Source organism: Phoxinus phoxinus, assembly GCF_949152265.1.
Source record: "Phoxinus phoxinus genome assembly, chromosome: 11".
NCBI lineage: Eukaryota > Metazoa > Chordata > Actinopteri > Cypriniformes > Leuciscidae > Phoxinus > Phoxinus phoxinus.
In genome coordinates, this window is record NC_136886.1 from 24,830,339 (window position 1) to 24,848,493 (window position 18,155).

At 37.4% G+C, this 18,155-nt stretch overlaps 1 protein-coding gene across 1 annotated transcript; it reads right to left on the bottom strand.

Annotated features, from left to right (window-relative positions):
• Positions 1 to 756: 756 nt before the first annotated feature.
• On the bottom strand, positions 757 to 15,856 carry LOC307007428 (G2/M phase-specific E3 ubiquitin-protein ligase-like). Its single transcript, XM_079629471.1, has 6 exons — positions 15,780 to 15,856; positions 15,138 to 15,448; positions 14,861 to 15,039; positions 8,566 to 8,738; positions 5,311 to 5,525; positions 757 to 2,460 (listed from the first exon to the last, which is right to left on the bottom strand). Exons 1-6 carry the CDS (start codon positions 15,827 to 15,829, stop codon positions 2,210 to 2,212), a joined length of 1,179 nt encoding a protein of 392 aa, XP_079485597.1. The 5' UTR covers positions 15,830 to 15,856; the 3' UTR covers positions 757 to 2,209.
• Between the last annotated feature and the right edge of the window lie 2,299 nt (positions 15,857 to 18,155).

The window sequence follows — 18,155 nt, forward strand, 5'->3', positions numbered from 1 at the left end:
GTTTACACGCAAACGGAGAATTTGCCTCTGAAAACGATTCTTTATAAAAAAAAAAAAAACTCCGGCCAGAGTGGAGATTTTGGAAAACTTCTTTTGCACGTTTATGTACACTGAGAAAAAAAAGAGTTTTAGGCAGCGACTGTTTGGCTAACGTGGGCTTGAGCTTCTCGCTACACTGCCACCTACAGGTTTGGCATGCTCTTGACAGCATATACACGGGTTCGTTAACTTCGTTCGTGTGCACGATGTTATTTTTGAAAATGAAGAGGGGTGAAATGTCCGTTTATGAAAATAGCCATCCACGTGCAAACGTAGCCTTAAGTTCACGCAATCCCACTAATTTGATCCAGGTACATCCAAATAAATGCGTGCACGCATCTCTTAAGCAGCCCTAGAGGTCGAATAGATCAAATCGTTTCAACATGAAATATTTTGTGCTGTTTTATGGGTTTGAGACATGTTGTTTGCAAAACTTACATTTCACAGGGATATTCTCCATCTAATCTTCATCATTTTGCTGCTAAACTTCACATTGAACGAGCACTGCTGCCCGCAAAATAGGAGCGCAATAATTCTGATCAATTTTATATACATTTGCTTGGAAAATGAATAGACTATGCGATATTTTATAACACAAGTAATTCAGTGAAGAATTTAAGAAACCAAATATAATAAAGATACAAAATATAGTTTTGGGTTTAGGACCTAAGCTTTGACATATATATAAATATTGTAATGAAGTGACGTTGGATAAATGTATTGTTATGACTGCCGTGTGTGGGGGGGAGGGATTTGTGGAAGAGTGGGTTGAGTTACGTGAGTGTTCGCACCTGATGTCTGATGAGCGTGAATTTGGAGGAGAGGGCGAGAATAAAAAGACGAGCTCAGTGAAGGGGAGGGAGGCTGAGAAGCGGTGTGTTGTTGATAACGCCGAGCTGCACTCAAGGTTGGGGGGTGGGTGCCGTTCGTATGCTATTTAGGGCTGCCGGCGGCGAAGATAGCGTAGCGGGCTAACCTGTAGATTTACGTGGGTATAGGAGTGCGTGGGCGACGCGGCTTCTCAGTAAGGGGTGCTCTGTTTCCGCTACAGTTCCGGAGGCCTCACGAGCGCTGGACTGGTGTCTGCCTTCTCCCATTGCCAACCAGCGCCAAAGCCTAGACCCCGGGGGAGGGTCTCGCATCCTGGGAGAGTTAAGTGTTTAACTTTGTGTGTGTGTGTGTGTGTGTGTGTGATTTTTAAATCTGGCAGTATATCCATTTCATGACGGGGTGGGAGGGTTCTGATGAACTAAATTCTTCTGTAGTAGTCTGAGGGCGTCTTGAGTGTGAAGTTCACGTGCATTGTGAATGGGTGCAGTGCCCTCTGGGGGTGAGGTGTGTCCTCTAGCTTTTTATTATATTTATTGCGTGGTTGTTAGCTTTGGTAGGGCTTTATTTATTGCAGTGTTTTCTGTGTAGCATGCTCCATCGTGGTGTTGTTCGCCCAGGCAGATTAGCATTTGTGTTTGGGACTTCAAGAACCTGACCCAGTCTGACATGTGTGGTAACTGCATGAATTATACTAAATAAAGATAATTGTTTCTACTTCTATGGTCCTGTTTGCTTTGTAGAGTGGAGGCCTCTAGCTGTAACAATCTGACCTCCCCAATAGGTTTATTACAATATCTATAGCCTATACCGTATATCATAGACCGTATAAGATAATATATGACCGGTTTAAGATGGCGGCCGTATTTCTCGGTCTGGTCACAAATAGCTACATAGATAGCTACAGCGCAGACTAAAATCCCAAGATGTCAGCGCCATATCGGGACACTTGCGCACAATGCACTTGCGGTGTGAAGTATTAATTTATTGTGTCTAAACTGCGTTATGCAATCATGTGTGAGAGTGTACAAGTATCTGAACTTCAATAAAATTATGTAATTTGAGTAAATCTACATTTGTGTTAAAATTACAATGCAATTAACTAAGATTGAGCATACACTGATTTCTTTGTTTCAGATGCTGAGATTGATTATTTAACCACCAGCAATGAACTTACTCAAATTTCAAGGATTTTTATGTTTATTGTTGTATTTATTTATTTATTTATTGAACATTTAAACTTAAACGAATTTAAACGAAAGAGGGAAAAAAAGAACCAGAAAATGAACAAGAACAGTATCAAACAGGAACAGGAAAGCAAAAAAAAAAAAAAAAAAAAAAATTAAGCAAAACCAAAAGTAGGGGACTGCAGAATCCCTGACTCCATCCTCTCTCTGAATTGAATGTATGATTCATGCAGAGGCAAACGCAGAGTGACATCACAGGTGTTAGCTTCCGGGAAGATCCGGATACCATGGTCTTCGGGGTGAAGGAATTGGATTGTGGGTTTTTGTCCAAACCCCAAAGGTGGGATCCTGTCTGCCCCTGAAGTGAAAATTAAAATTTGGCCTAGGCTCACAGGCCTGGTCCTCTCTAAAGAAAAAAGAAGAAAAATATTGATGAGCATTACAAATAAGTTTGATAATATCACTAACCTAAAACTAAAGAATATTCCAAAGAAATAAATTATATTTCTAAACCAAGAAAACTACATTGGAACTAGAGATGCACTGGTCGAGTGGCCATAAATCAGAAGGTGTTTTGGTTCAAAACCGTTCAAATAATAAAAAATAAATTAATTTGGACTTTTCTCTGCATGCTATTAGAGACATCTCTGCATGCTTTTGGAGAGAGTACCTAAAAACCTGCATTATATGACTGACAGACAAGAACGGTTTGACCTAAAAATATCAAAATTGAAACTACTGCGGAGACAAAGACACCTACATCTTGATGCACTTCAGGTAAGATAAAACATACCAACATTTAATTTCAAAGTGAACTATCCCTTTAAGTTAACGTTAGTCGTGTAGGAGTTGAATACTCTCGTGTTTTCTTTGTGTTAATATACAGTTTTTGTTTCATTTGTTCAAACGAACTTACTTGTAACATAAGCATACAAGCATACTAGCATACTGCCAGTTCTTTCAAAGGTTGCAGAGAAAATAGTTTTTGAACAGCTGACATCTCATCTTAACACCATTGAGTCTGGCTTACATTGTATGCAGTTTGGTTTCAGAGTAAATCATTCTACCGAAACAGCTACTTTACATTTAATAGAGCAAATAAAATCTAAAGTTGATAAAGGAGGATTTGTGGGGGCTATATTTTTAGATCTACGTAAAGCCTTTGATACGGTTAATCATGCAGTGCTCATATCTAAATTGGCTACATTTCAACTGTCACCTGAAACATTAGCATGGGTATCCTCATACTTATTAAATAGAGAACAATGTGTAAAAATCAAAGGGGTTAAGTCCAGCAACTTACATTTATACAATGGGTGTACCCCAAGGATCAGTATTAGGTCCCTTACTATTTAGTTTATATATTAATGATCTCCCACAACAGTGTAAAGGGATACAAGTACAAATGTATGCTGATGATACTGTGATTTTTACACATGCGAAAACAGTAGAATTAGCAGCTGAGAAGTTAAAATTTGCTACTGAAAGAGTTACACAGTGGCTGGAACAGTCATGTCTTAGCTTGAATATTAGTAAAACGAAAGGAATCTTTTTCTCAAAAACAAACGTTAAATCTGATGTTGATATAGTTATTAATGGTGAAAAGATAGAAATAGTTAAAGAGCTCAATTATCTTGGCATACTATTGAACTCAAATCTTAGTTTTAAAAAACATGTAAAGAAAATGATGAGGAATATTAAACATAATATAGCAAACTTTAGACAAATTAGACATTGTCTTTCTTTTGATGTAGCTAAGGCTCTTATGCATGCTACAATCTTTTCTCACATGTCTTATTGTTTGACATGTTGGGGTCGAGCCGGTGAAAAGGTTATTAAACCTTTGAAATCGCTATATAAACAGACGTTAAATTTTTTTGATAAAAAAACCTAACCATTTTCACTCTTGTAAGATCATAGAGAAATATAATTTTTTAAACTTTGACAATTTTAGACTTTATTCTAGCTTGTGTATGGTTCATAAAATCTTAAACAGTCTGGCTCCTTCTGTGCTACATGACTTTATTCAACTTCGCTGTGAAACAGCTGTGAGATCAACCAGACTATCGCTTAAGACTAATTGTCTGGTTCCCTTTCGTCGTTCTGCATTTGGACTATCCTCTTTCACAGTGAAAGCCACTAATCAGTGGAATGCCCTTCCAGAGGACATAAAAGGGTGTACAATTCATGGTCTTTTTAAATTGAAGTTAAAATCTTTTTTTAAATTGAACCAATTCTGTAACCATTAAGATTGTTGTAGTTAAATTGATTGACTGATTTATTTATTTATAGTCTTCTATGGCCCTGACAGTATGTGTATGTATTTATTGTATGTGATCATATATGTATTTTCTGTGATGTGTAAGTGTTGACCTGCCTGGGGACTACGGACGAAAAATAGCCTTTGGCTAAATCCGGTGCAATGCATGAAATGCGAATTTTATGTTAAAAATTGTACATTGTCCCTTTATAAATAAAGAAAGAAAGAAAGAAAAAGAAAAAAAAACTAGTGCTTACTTGTTAGATCCGGGGAGGGCGGGTTTTGCAGTCAACTAGGTTTAACCTGAGTTTTCTACTTGCACACACACCCTTCAGGTGGCTGCAGTGTATTGAGTAAATCCTGAAGCCCACCTCACCGCCTCTTGAGTATTTACACTTTGCAACACGATAGAAACCACATACAACTAGGCTATCAGTTGTACTAAAGACTAAAAGCATTGGGTGGGGGGACTGGGATCCTGTTTCTCACTCAGCCTTCCTTAGTAAATTGTTGAACATTTCCCCCACAAGGCGGTGGCATATTTCCCTCCGCCACAAACATATCTGATTCTGTTTTCTTTATAAAGCAATATTTTAAACAATGGTCGTTTATAAGACCAGTATTTTACTAGGCAACTCAATCAAAAGATTGAAACTACAAGCCGTGTTTAATTAGAATACTTAATTAATTATACTTTTAAGTATATCATGATCAAAAGATTGAGTACAAGTTTAGGCCAAATATACATTTCTGTCGGTATAAGTCAAGTACATTTAAGTGCAATTTTAAGTATTTTTCTGAGAAATACATAAAAAGTAGACTGAAGGTAATCAAAGTATACTTTCTTATTTTAATTTAAAAGTATACTAATAGCACACTTGAATAAACGTATTTTTCATAAGGCCGTGTGTCAGTAAATGGAATGATTCTGAAATGTTTTTTTAAACATAACACAAGGATAACAGTATAATTATAATGTATCGTTAGAATACATACCCCCAACTTCTATCAGCCAGTCCCTCCAGAACATTACTGTCTGATTTTCCAGTCTTCGCCTGTTACTGCCAGGACGACTAAAATTGACTCTAAAGAGTTCCAACATGTCCTCTGCCTCAAGTGGCTTCGAACCACCAATGAACATGGGTTTCATGACCTCTGGGTATGTCTTGATGGCATCACCTAAACCAAGAGTCTTCAACCCCTCAGTCAACCTAAAACAGATAAAGAAGAATAGGTGATAGTTTATCATTCTAGCAAAACAAGCCATGCATGTGTTCAGCTAAATCCAAAATAGAAGGAAAACCTGAACTGCCTATTAAAGGCTGATTTATACTTCTGCGTCGGACCTACGCCGGAGCCTCTACGCTGTAGGCAACGCGTTGGTTTTCGTTTATACTTCTGCGTTGTTGTCCGCGTTGACGCGCAATTACACATGCAGAGGGAGTGTGTGAAACCCGAGGGAGGGGTTCTAGCAGACCAATCACAGCGCTTGCGTCCGCGTAGAATTGACGCGTTGTTACATTTTTGGAGAGGTGCACGTCAGGGTACGCCGGAGGGTACGCACGCTACACACAGCCTACGGCGTAGCTACGGCGTCAGTTCGACGCAGAAGTATAAATCAGCCTTAAAGGCACACCGTGGAACTTTTGGCCACTAGGGGCGCTAGACCTTTAACTTTCCCTAGAGGCCACAAGCGCCGCCGCAGCACTGTCGCAAAAGTAAAGAAGACATCCACTTAATAAATGAATTGCACAAAAGTGAACAGAAAATAACTGGTCAGGTAAGTCGCATAGAGCAGGGGTGCCCAACCCTGCTCCTGTCTGTCCTGCTGAGTTCATCTCCAACTCTAATCACTTTAATTTTCAAGCGATCCTGAAGACGTTGATTGTTTGCTTCAGGTGTGTTTGGGGTCGGAGATAAACTGTGCAGGACAGTCGATCGGCAGGAGCAGGTCATAGACATTTTGTACCTAAAACTAAGTTGTTATTGTGTTGGTTTTGGAGTCATCTTATCTTTAGATAGGACTTACGTCGTCTTATTTGTGTTTTTCCTGTAGTAAACTATGAATTTGAATCTAAAATATCATATAAGCCTCTAATAATACATAGACATTTGTATATAAAATCATATAAGCCACGAATAATAAACACATATATGAATGTGTAAAAGGACAAACAAACTGAAGCCTACAAACGGCAGTAGGTTTTGACATATCAGTTTTGTTTCACGAATTCCCGACTTCGCAGTAAATATTACATTATATATCCACTTTTATGCCGATGATTATGTTTTATTTTCAGTCATCATTTTCTTCGCCCCTTGAATAATCTTCAGAGTCCCCCTCCCGAAACAGGAGGACGCGGAGGACAACGAGGGAGAGCCGGGGAGAAACAAGAGAGCCTCTTGTTTTTCCGCGAGCACGATCCCTCTCGCGTTTTCTCTTTTTTGCCTCCTCAGGAGCAGTGTTAAACTTTTCCTTGCCTCAGCCACGGCCAGGAGTCGAGCAGGCGGAAGAATAGTAGCAAAAGCGTTCGCTCCTTGAGCATATCAGAGCTTGTGGTCACGTGACGGTCGTAAAGTGATTCGTTCTCCAGGTCACATGACCTGTTCAAAGACGGTCCGTCTCCTCCAAACTTACATAAGCGGTATTTCAAGAGGGCAGCCCCGATCGGAGCATTGATAGAGTCAAACACTGTATATTGGCCTGAGGAATCATTTAAAACAACTCATATGCTTCAACTTTTTAGGTCAAAAGTTCCACGGTGTGCCTTTAACAATAATAATATTTATTATTTTTACTTTTTATTTTTTTTGAATATTGAAATTTTAACACTAAAATTTCTTAAACTTATAGATATTTTATAGATATAGATTACTATCTGTATTAAATGTACCGATAATCTATTTATATATATTTTTATATATCATAATCTCACAATCCATATATTTTGTTTAAACATTTATACATTAATGTACTTAAAGTTTACTTGCAGAAGTTCAATTTTAGCACAATCAAATACTTATGTACACTTTAAATATCTTGCATTTAAAGACTGAGCTTAAACACATTAGTTTGATCAAAGTATTTTGCAACATGAGGTAAAGTTTAATCCCAATATTTTCAAAATTCCTTTGTAATCGCATTATGTGGGTGCATGTAAATGCACTCAATAACAACAAATATACTAATTACAATCATTGGGGAAAAAAATACACATAAATTTACTGAAGAAAGAAATGGAATAATTAGGCCTAGATGTAAAAGAAACACGTTCAATGTAGAAATAAAATAAAGGTTAATCTTTCTTTTAAAAAAAAAATATTTTTTTAAATTAACCTTAATGACATAGTAGGCACAACTGGTATTTATAGGCTGCTGTCACTTAGACTTTAAGACCTAATGCACATATTCAATATTATACATATCCAATTTCTTTCTCAACTGTTTATGTTCCCTTAAGAAACAACCGTTAAGACTTCACCACCATGTTTACAAGAATTTTTGCCAAGACGGCTATTTTTACATATTTTGTTTCTATTTGTCCATTCATGTGCAAGGTGATGTAAAAGAGAAATCAGTCCACTGTTTGTGTGCACGTCAGTGCAGACAGATAACAGCAATCGAGTACTGAGTTCTTTTTTGGCTCTTCTTGCGCTGTAAGGGTTGTGGAAATTATGTGCTGGAAGGAACATGTGCAAATGATAAACTTGTACTCTGATGATTAATCTTTGTAATTAATCCACAAATCACATGCGTTCTGAACTGTGGGGCATGATCTGTATGAATCACAGATCAACAATGATCAGTTTAACCCCTAGCATTAAACGTTTTACAGTGCTTGCATTGTTATTATGTTTTTTTAATGCCTATGATTATTAAGTAAATATACTTAATAGTCTTTTTCAGAGTAAACACAATGCTTTGACTATTTACACACGTGACGGTTGTGTTTCTTCCAGCTTCTCCCAGCAGAGCGGCTCCTTTCACAATAAATGCCGCTCCACACAAACTCAATCTCTGCATGTGATGTTTTTTGAGCTTCTAATAACGTGCATTTGGGAACAAATAAAAAGACTGTTTTATTGCTAAGTGTTGCACTGTAGTGTTCATCTTCGCATTACAAGAAGCACCTGCATTTTTTTGCATTTTGTTTTCATAAAATGCAGTGTTTTAACATCTCACGAACTTTGCAATGCAAAGTATTTGTATCACAAAAAAGTCAAAACTTTTTAGAAGTCTAAAATACTCACTGTTCAATTGCTTCTTTCACACGTCCTTCAACGTATGCCCTTGCAGCTTCTTCTACAAGGACATCTCTCTCTTGAAGACTCCTCAGGTAGGTGGAGCATCCAAGCATTCCCCACACAGCCGAAGCTTCAATTATGGCCTCCTGTGCTCCCTCCAGTGTCTCTGCATTCTTGATCTATTTGGGGGTACGGCAATAAGACAAAAAACTATACTGCATCAGTGTTGATTTATTTGTTTTTACATGGTAAGCAGCAGTCAATACTATATTGTGTCTAATCAGAAAAAAACTGCAATTAGGCTGGCCATCATCTTGGTTCATAAATCATTAGGTTGGTTTGAGAAAGCTACAACCACAGAAATTACAGTTTGGTCCGTACCTCGGTATTGAAAGTAAAGCAGGGGGGAGAAAAATAAACATAAAGGTAATTGCTTATTTTTCTTTTTTTTACTTATCATATTCATTGTTCTATTTTATTGAACAAATGCCTGTCTGTAAATAATTTAAAATTTCCTGTCTGTAAATTATTGTCACGGGTATGGTGCGGGTGAAGAAAGGCAGAGGCACAAAGCTCCAATTCAAACTTTTACTATAATAAACTTATACAAAACTGGTACAGGCAGAAGGGTAACATATACAAGGACCAACAAGGACAGACTGAACAGAAGCAAACTAAATACAGATACAAACGAACACTAACAAGGTGAAGACAGGTGACACAGATAATGAGGACGATGAACAGGTGGATGATTGAGGGAGTGAGTTCAGGTGTGAAGACACAAGGGATTCTGGGAAGTGTAGTGCAGACTAAGACAGACAGGTGCAGACGAAGACTGTGACAATTATAAGGAGCCCTTTCATACGCATTACTATAATATGAACAGTTACCATTTAACAACAGAGCTCAAACTATTAAATTGAGTTGCTATTTATTTTCATTAAATATCATTAAGGTCTCCTGTTCGGGAATAAAAAAATGCAAACACTGCCCCCTTCGTCATTTAAACTGCCTCTCGCTGGTAGTTTAGAACAGGCAAAAAGCAATAATAAATTAAATTGGTGTTTTATAGCAGCAGATCTACGACCATATTCAGTTATTGAAAACATGACTTTTATACAGTTAGATTTTGTCTATTTTATTTGAGAATTATTTTATTTATTGGAGAACATCTGTTTTATTTTATTTTTTATTTAAACCAAGCAGACATTTTACTTAAAATTTTGTTTAAAAAAGTAAACGGTTGATTAAACCAAATGGTGCCTGTAAGCAGCCAAGTCTATTACTTTAAGCAGCTGATGGCTGCTGGACGGTGCTTGTTAATGGACGCGCTCGCTTGGGTTGTCATTCACTGCAATGTCCACACCAAGTTAATATGCTTACCGGTACATTGTAGATTTATTTTACCGTGACTGGTCTTCATTTCTAGTAAGAGTCCAACAAACAGTCAATAAATCCACAGTTCCAAGCAGTGGTGTAGTCTACGTCAGTGGTTCCCAACCTTTTTTTGTCTGAGACCCCCTTTTAAATATTTTAGGGCCCCCCTTCACATTTAATGATATCATTGCTCTTGTAAGCTTGCAGCAAGGATGACAAAATATGTTGTTTTCAAACAAACGGTATGTTTACTATAACCAGATATGTTTATGCACAAATACTAGCCTATAATATTGAAAATACAATAACAAAAACATCAGTAGGCCCTTTGTAATTTAAAAACGTAAGCCTAGGAGTAGCCTATAAATTGGCCCTATTTGAAATGCAATAACAAAAATATTCACACTGTGTGTAGGTAAAAAAAAGAATATAGGCTATTACTAAATGACTGCTGTCTGGGGCCCCAATATTTGCATGTTATTTGTGAGACTTTATCAATGTGAGGCTTTATTTTTGGCGCTATAGCGAGCGATAATAAACTTGCGTTTATTAACAGAATAATGCGTCTTTCGGAAGAACATTGTAGCCGGAACTACTTCTCTCTGTGTACGTCTATGACGAGTCATGCGGGTACTGGGCTACTCCACAGCGGCAGCGATCCGAACCAGTGTAAAATAGTCCCAATGTAAACACTTATTATAGGAGTACCAGTGGTTCAGGATAACACAAAAACAAGGATTGGAAAATGGATTCATGATGAACTCGCTCATTATATTAATTTTGTACATTTTGAACAGAAAAAAGTTAAGGACTTTTATTTAATGCTCATTGCTCAAAACTTTTCAAAATATGACGCGACCCCCCACGGAGCTCGCTGAGGCCCCCTTGTGGGCCGCGACCCCCCTGTTGGGAACCGATGGTCTACGTGATACGCAGGTATACCCACTAGAAATGCCAAGTATTTCCGTATACCCACTTAAAAAAGCGTGAGGATGCCTAACAACTTCGTTTTGTGACAGAACTTTCACACTTTCATTCATAAATTCACCGCGTCTGTGTTTGCAATGGACACAGATCAAATCGCGGAATCCACTCACAACTGTATAAAGCAGAACGTCACGGAATTTGGTCATTTTTTGAATGAATAAATCAAAAGTAGGGCTGTACAATTAATCAAATCTCACCTAGTGTCTGTGAATATTAAAAACTCAAAGAGACTGCAGTTGTTCAACACGTCTCTGGGAATGAGCGCTCAATGTGTGCTCTACACACACACACACACTGAAGCAAGCGTGACTTCACGCTCGTGGTGTTTTCAGCGCTTCACTGTAGCTATGAGGACATGATGTAGGCTACACATGTGCACTTCATCGCAGAGCTGCTATGAGAGTCACTTCATGAGAATTTCACCATTTCATTTGATAAAACTATCGTCAGTAGCCGCGTTTCCATTACAGATTTGCGCAAATGTTTTGCGCTTTTATCTAAATATCGATACAAAACTATTGCGAAATGACGGCGTTTCCATTAACCGATGTTATGCGACTAAAACGTCCTTTTTTCTCTCACGATAAAGTCATTCTAAAAATCACGGCAGCGGACGTTGGTTTATATAATCTCACAGCCACCGCATTAGACATTATTATTATTAATGGAGGGAGACGTACGTGTTATCCAAACATTAATGGCAGGGAAAGACCCTTATATTCCAAACGAAATATAAGGAGTTTCTGGGTGTTTCACCCTCATTTCTGCGCTGAGGTTTTGATTGTGGCATTTCTTTGAAGTTTAGAATCCAGTATTCCTATAGGCTAATTATTGTTTCTTTTATGAATTTAATAAAGAACTCTGTCTCCTATTCCAAACGATCCATGTAGGCTACTTTTGTGTCCATTCGTTTTTTCCTTTTTAAACCCGTAATTGAAAAACGAAAAATAAACGGTTGTCTTTTTAAAACGCAAAGTTGAACACCACAATTTTAATTTAAACTGGCTACACCAACTGCTGCGCAAAAAAGTAAATATCGACGAATTTTCAGATGTTTGTTTAATGACTTTTTTCCCCTTTATTAAACATGTAAAATATTCACAAATTAACATGGAAAACTTGTCGATTTTACTGGTTTTCTAAGGCCAAATTAGAACCTGGAATTGACATTTTCCCGCAGTGCTGAATAAGAAGAGCCATTAATATTATTAAACTATTGTTTTCTAACTCGGCTAAAAACATCTCCATCTCCGCTGTTAAGCAGATGCTCTTTTAGAGAGAAATGCACCTTTCATACGGATTACTTAATCAGAACAAAATGTATTAGCTTTCGATTCGAATTTGTTCGTTTTAAAGTGGACATTTCAAGCTTTAGCTACATAGGTTATATTTTGTTTCAGTTCTCGCGCTCCAGTTCAGGGAGATCATGAAAACGCGCCTGATTGTTGTATTTTATTTTACAAAAGCACAACATTTTCTTGTTATTGTTTACACAAATAAAAGTAGTTACAAATAATGTATTATTATTTTCTCTATGACCAGAAATTATAGAGTAGGCTAGGCTATATTAAGTTGTTTCACTGTTAGGAAAATGCAACTGTTCACGCCCGCGCCTCCGTGCCATGTAGTGCGCGCTCCACACTCCACACATACCCTTAGATATGCGTCAAAATATTGTGTTTATTTGTGATAATCTCAGCTCTGTATTATTATTGTCTAACCCGTATTATGAATGACATTTGACGAATTGCTTTGTTCCTTTTTTGGATAAAAGCGTCATCTAAATATGTAGCCTAGTAAATGTTATAATAATGATGATAATTATTATTATTTGCGTACATGGACCCCAAACACACCGCGTCTTCTAAGTCAGGTGACTGTAAATGCGCAAAAACTGTTTCCATTGCAGTTTTGCGAAATATTCCTTTTTCGAATTGGCTGAAAAACCTCCTCATGCGAGCGTAAAAACTTTTTTGCGATAAACGAGAGTTTTTGCGAAATTGACGTGTTTCCATTGAGCGTATTTTCAATTCGCAATTTCAATTTGCGCAATTTGAAGGGTAATGGAAACGCGGCTATTCATTCGTATCATACACACACAGAAACTGTAATGTCTTTACGACAACCTGTCAAAATAAAAGTTCTGTATAATTTGAAGAAATTATAACATAAATATATTAATATTGCACAGTAGAGTGTACTTCAAGTAGGCCTAATAATAATAATAATTTATTAAAATAGTGTCAATGTCTACAACCCACCAAAATAAAAGTTCGGTATAAACTTAAAGAAATTATGAAAGAAATTGCACAGTAAAATGTACTGTAAAATAATAATAATAATGAAATCTATTAAAACTTATTTTATAAAGGAATATCACACAAATTTTCATACGTTTTAATTTAAACAGTAAACTTGCCAAAACAATAACACCATTTTCTTTTAAAAACACCATTTCTAAAAGTAAATTTGTATTTGTGCCTATAATGTTTTTATTATTATTATTATTGTCAGCTGATAAAACCTGTGCTTCAGGGACCATATTCATATAACATCTAAGGCTAAATGTAGCTCTTAACTGGCTGAGTTAAATGGTGATTAACACTAAACAGTACAAATTCAGTCCAGTCTCCTCAGCTGTAAATGTCATTGGCTGTTAAAGTCTTGTGTTGCTTATAATAAATTGACATGTTGATAACACTTAGTCTCATAATGCTCTCAATTACATGTCGTTGCATAGGCTACTGTATGCATTAGTGAGTGTGGTGGTGCTTATGGGGTGATGAGACGGGTTAGGCGGGGAGTCACAGTATACTCACTACAAAAAACTAGACTACGCTGGTTTTACAGTGTAGTCTACACTTGGAACCACTGGTTCCAAGTCCTTCACCAGTACAGATTTCGACTGCGCAGCATGGCATATAATAACTCTGTGTAGCATAGCTTAGCGGTCAAAAAACTGTGTGCACCTTCCCTCCAGCAACACATGTCACCTGAAGGAAGGTTCCTACCTATATTCAGCAACCAATTACCCAAAGAGAGACCCCTACTGGACACACACTTAAATAAGTTTTAAATAAAGACAAAATGGCTCTTACAGTGCCTTAAAAACAGAGGTGCGTACTGAACGTGAATTTTGTGTACCGTTACATCCATAATATATAAATATTAATTAATCATAAGACTGGTTTGGCATTCATTTCTAAATCTATTTAAATCTACTTTTAATTTTTCTAATCCATTTTTTTTTGCATTTTTTAAATATAATTAACACAACGCTTTGACTATTTAAACATGTGCAGGTTGTGTTTCTTCCACCGTTTCCGAGCAGAGCGGCTTATAACAACTTATTTTCATGAACATTTTATTTAAACATTAATTAGGGGTGTCTCCAACGCCCCTAGCTTATTATTATTGGCTAAAACTTCTAAACACATCTTCTGCTATTGCTTTTAATGCTACATTCACCAAACTCGGAATAGACCGTCAGGAGTCTGCAGTGGTAGAGAGTAGCTAACCACAAGTATTGACGATACTAACAACATTTTTCAGTAGCTTGACAGTAGCTCAGTTGCTTTTAAAACAGTGTAGCTTTTTCAGATAGTTTACTTGACTATCTACTTTAATTTACAAGTAGCTTAACAAACGAGTTTCTGAGTAGCTTCCCCAAACATTGTTAATTTGTTCTTGCTAAAAGGACTTCATCCTTTCCAACGGTTTTCAATAAAAATGACTATTTATCTATCTATATATCTTTCTATCTATCAAACACTCTAGCTTTTGAAAACTACTAAAGCAAACCTTAAATCCTTTTTGAAAAGCTTATACGTTTCTAACATAAAGCAGTTAAAACTACGTCACATTTCCTGGTCCGGCTTTTTCAAGGCAACGTCAAACTTTTATTAATTTGATTAACTTTTTTATTTTTATTTCTTACCTTATGAAGCATCTGCCTCAGTTCCCAGTCATCTATTTCTTCAATGTCAACAGGAAGACTGGGACGATAGGAAATGAGACTATACAGTCTTTCTGAAAAAAATGATGGTGTAATGCCGGCATGAACGACTGAAACAGCCAACATCTTCCCAACATTTCTGTACTCGCCTGCCAGCACAGCTGAAAGACAAACAAACAAACAAAACAATTTCACAGATTTACAAAACCCATAACAAAACAAATCTTTTAGATTTTTGCCAGTGAACATTGTTTTTTACCACGAGACACCAAAGTCAAATTCTTTGATTCGTCTGGACCACAAAAGTATTGGCTGTTTTTCAGCTCCACATTAAGCAGTCGGAAAAACTCCCTTGTGGGCCCTCCATCATCCACTGCTCCTTCTCCGGTGTTTTCAGAGTCAACGAATACTATATTCAGCCTCTTTTCAGGGGAAAAACTCTGGCGACTGAATGCTCTTAAGGCACTTGACAAAACAGTGTCTCTCATCACATTTATCAAATTTGACATAGGTGCAGGTCCAGCGTCCAGCTGGTTCTCCAGCCTCTGTAGTACAGTCTCCAAATCTGGCCTGTCAGGAAATAGTTACATTTTACAAACTTATGTACTCAGTTAGTAGACATAATTAAAGTGATACTTCACCTAAGCCTAAATCACTTTAACTGAATTTTATTTTTGGGTGAATGAATAACTGTTTTCAGGAATGGAATCTATTAACCAACTTCTCTCAAGTTAATTTTAAATTGAATTAAGTGAAATACCTATATGCTTTGATTGATTGTGGTAATGGATCACTTCACTACCGAAGCTTCATACATTTTAAACTTTGGTTATGTTACATTTGATGGAGTTGACATCTTTTGGTTAAAACAAATATAATTTTGTTTTAACAGATTACTTACTCGCTTGGATCAACATGACAACTTTCTGTTGTTGGGTGTGATGGGGACATGTAATTTAGCTGGTGTTGATCATCCACCATGTTCTGTAATAAAACCAATGATCAGATTTCAGTACATATTCTGTATAATTCATTCTGTTTATTATCTAGTAAACATGAAGAAAGTATGCCATTTTTTTGGTGTTGTCACTGTACCAAAATTTCAGTTGTCACTACAAATACCAGTCAATTTTCATGTGTGTGCTTTGGAAGTTTTGGGCACGGTGTACTCATTGTGGGCTGATTTGAAGCCTACTGCTCAGCCTGCCCAGCTAAGGGTGCACCCCAGCTCAGTTACGAGAGTCTGCATGTCCGTTACCTTATTGGACCTAGTTGCTCATATACAAATCAGTGGCCTTGCCATCCATGACAACTATTTTATTGTCTCCTAATCTTTTAAATTATTTATGATCATTGAATAAAAAGAGATTTTGTACATATTCACGTCTCAGTGTCTTGTAATTGTGGGAATGAGAACAAACTCGTGTGCCCTTTTATGGGTTTTTCCTCAGCTGGTTCAATGCTGGGCTGGCGTAGTCGTGACTTATCAGAGCTCTGTATACAAGAGCGTGCCCGCACTCTCATCCACATCGCAACATTCATGCAAGATTACATGGACTGTAAATTCTTAAACGCTTACCAAATAACTATCAATGCTTGCCAAACAGCATTTTCTTTCAACACACTGTTAGACTTACATTGTGCACATCCTCTTCATCACTGGAGAGGACAACTTCAGGTCTGTTTAAAAATAATTAAAAACAACACTCTTAGCCGTTAAGGCATAAAGCACTGAATTTGCCAGTCATAAAACAAATAACCAGAAATATACATACAATGGATCTTCAGTCTGAAGTGGAGTACAACAAACTGAATCACCTCCGGCCACATGTGAGACATCTGCTGATGACGGTCCTGAGGACACACCCTGCTTGTGTGTACAAAATTCGAATTTGTTATTTCTTTGAAAATGTTTGTAAAAGTAAATATGTCATGCACACAAACCTGAAAGGATAGTTCAATTGCGATTCGCATATCTTCGTCATCACTGGAACTGAAATACAAATAGCTCAATTTTAACCCAAAACAAACACATCCGTCAAAAAGTAAGGACATTCTTACATGTCGTTTACTAGCACAGAGTAGCATACCCATTCTCTGGTTGGGTGAGTGAATCATCCAATTCTTCAGAATTGTTGGCAGTTGTTGTGCTGTTTGCATGGAATAAGAAAAATACAGTACCTTTATGTTCAAAGATAGCCCATGCTTAATTTAAAGTGATATATGAACAGTCAGTACACAAAATTTACCATTTGCAGGTCGCAATGTGTTCTGCCAGTTGAGCGAGAACTATGCTCTGGTTGCACGTAAAACACTCCTGCATGACAGCTGGAACCTGCTTTTGAAGTGTATTAAAAATTTAACAAAACATGAACATACACATTCTTCAAAAAAAATTTGTTTATCAGTTTATCACATTGCACTTACATTTCCTTCGTGAGGCTGGAGTATAAGAGGTTTCTGCAGGGGAATAATATAAATTGGGGTCCGCTTTCCTTTACAAACATTTTTTAGATAGGCTACCGAGTAGCCTGAGGGTGGGATTGGGATGACGCTTAACTCCCTTCTGCGATCACTTCTGGCTAATGTGAATCCCCCTGCACCTCTGAGAAGTGGGTATGCCTGGTAAAGGCATTCAGCAACATCAGAATGGCTGCCCATATTACTTGAAAAAGTAATAAATTTGCGGCCCAGACCACATTCCTCCAGAAGCCTTGTGTCCTCCACACTCGGCAGAAAAGTGCTCTCTGGTTCAGAGAGACATGAAAAATAATGGCTCCAGGGAACTTCTTTTTTCCTTTTTCCAGACTCCGAACTATATGGCCGAAATAGTCGGGAAAGATTCATCTGGATGTCATCTTCTCTTGTCGAAGATGATGTTTGGCTACTCTGAGAACCAGGGGTGGATGGATAAGGTCGCCAGCGGGTGGAATTTGTTCTGTAGCCTTGGGTGGTTGGGAACAGACTGTGAGAGGGGGCCCTAGGGGGCATCATAGATGGGGAGGATGTCCCTGGGTAGCCTGGGGTGGTTTGAAACAGACTGTGAGTCGGGGGCATAGGGGGCATCATAGACTGTGAGGATGTCCCTGGTAGGATGTCCCTGTTAGGAGTTCCTTGTGAGGAGGTCAACCTTTCTGCCAGTAAATTTGTTGTAATTTGTATTTGCCGAAGTATTTCGCGCATGTCTTCATCTGAACTGTTAAAAAACATGCACAAATTAAAAACATGTAAAATATTAAACTAAAAAATACTTTTTATTTATTAAATTTGTTTAATA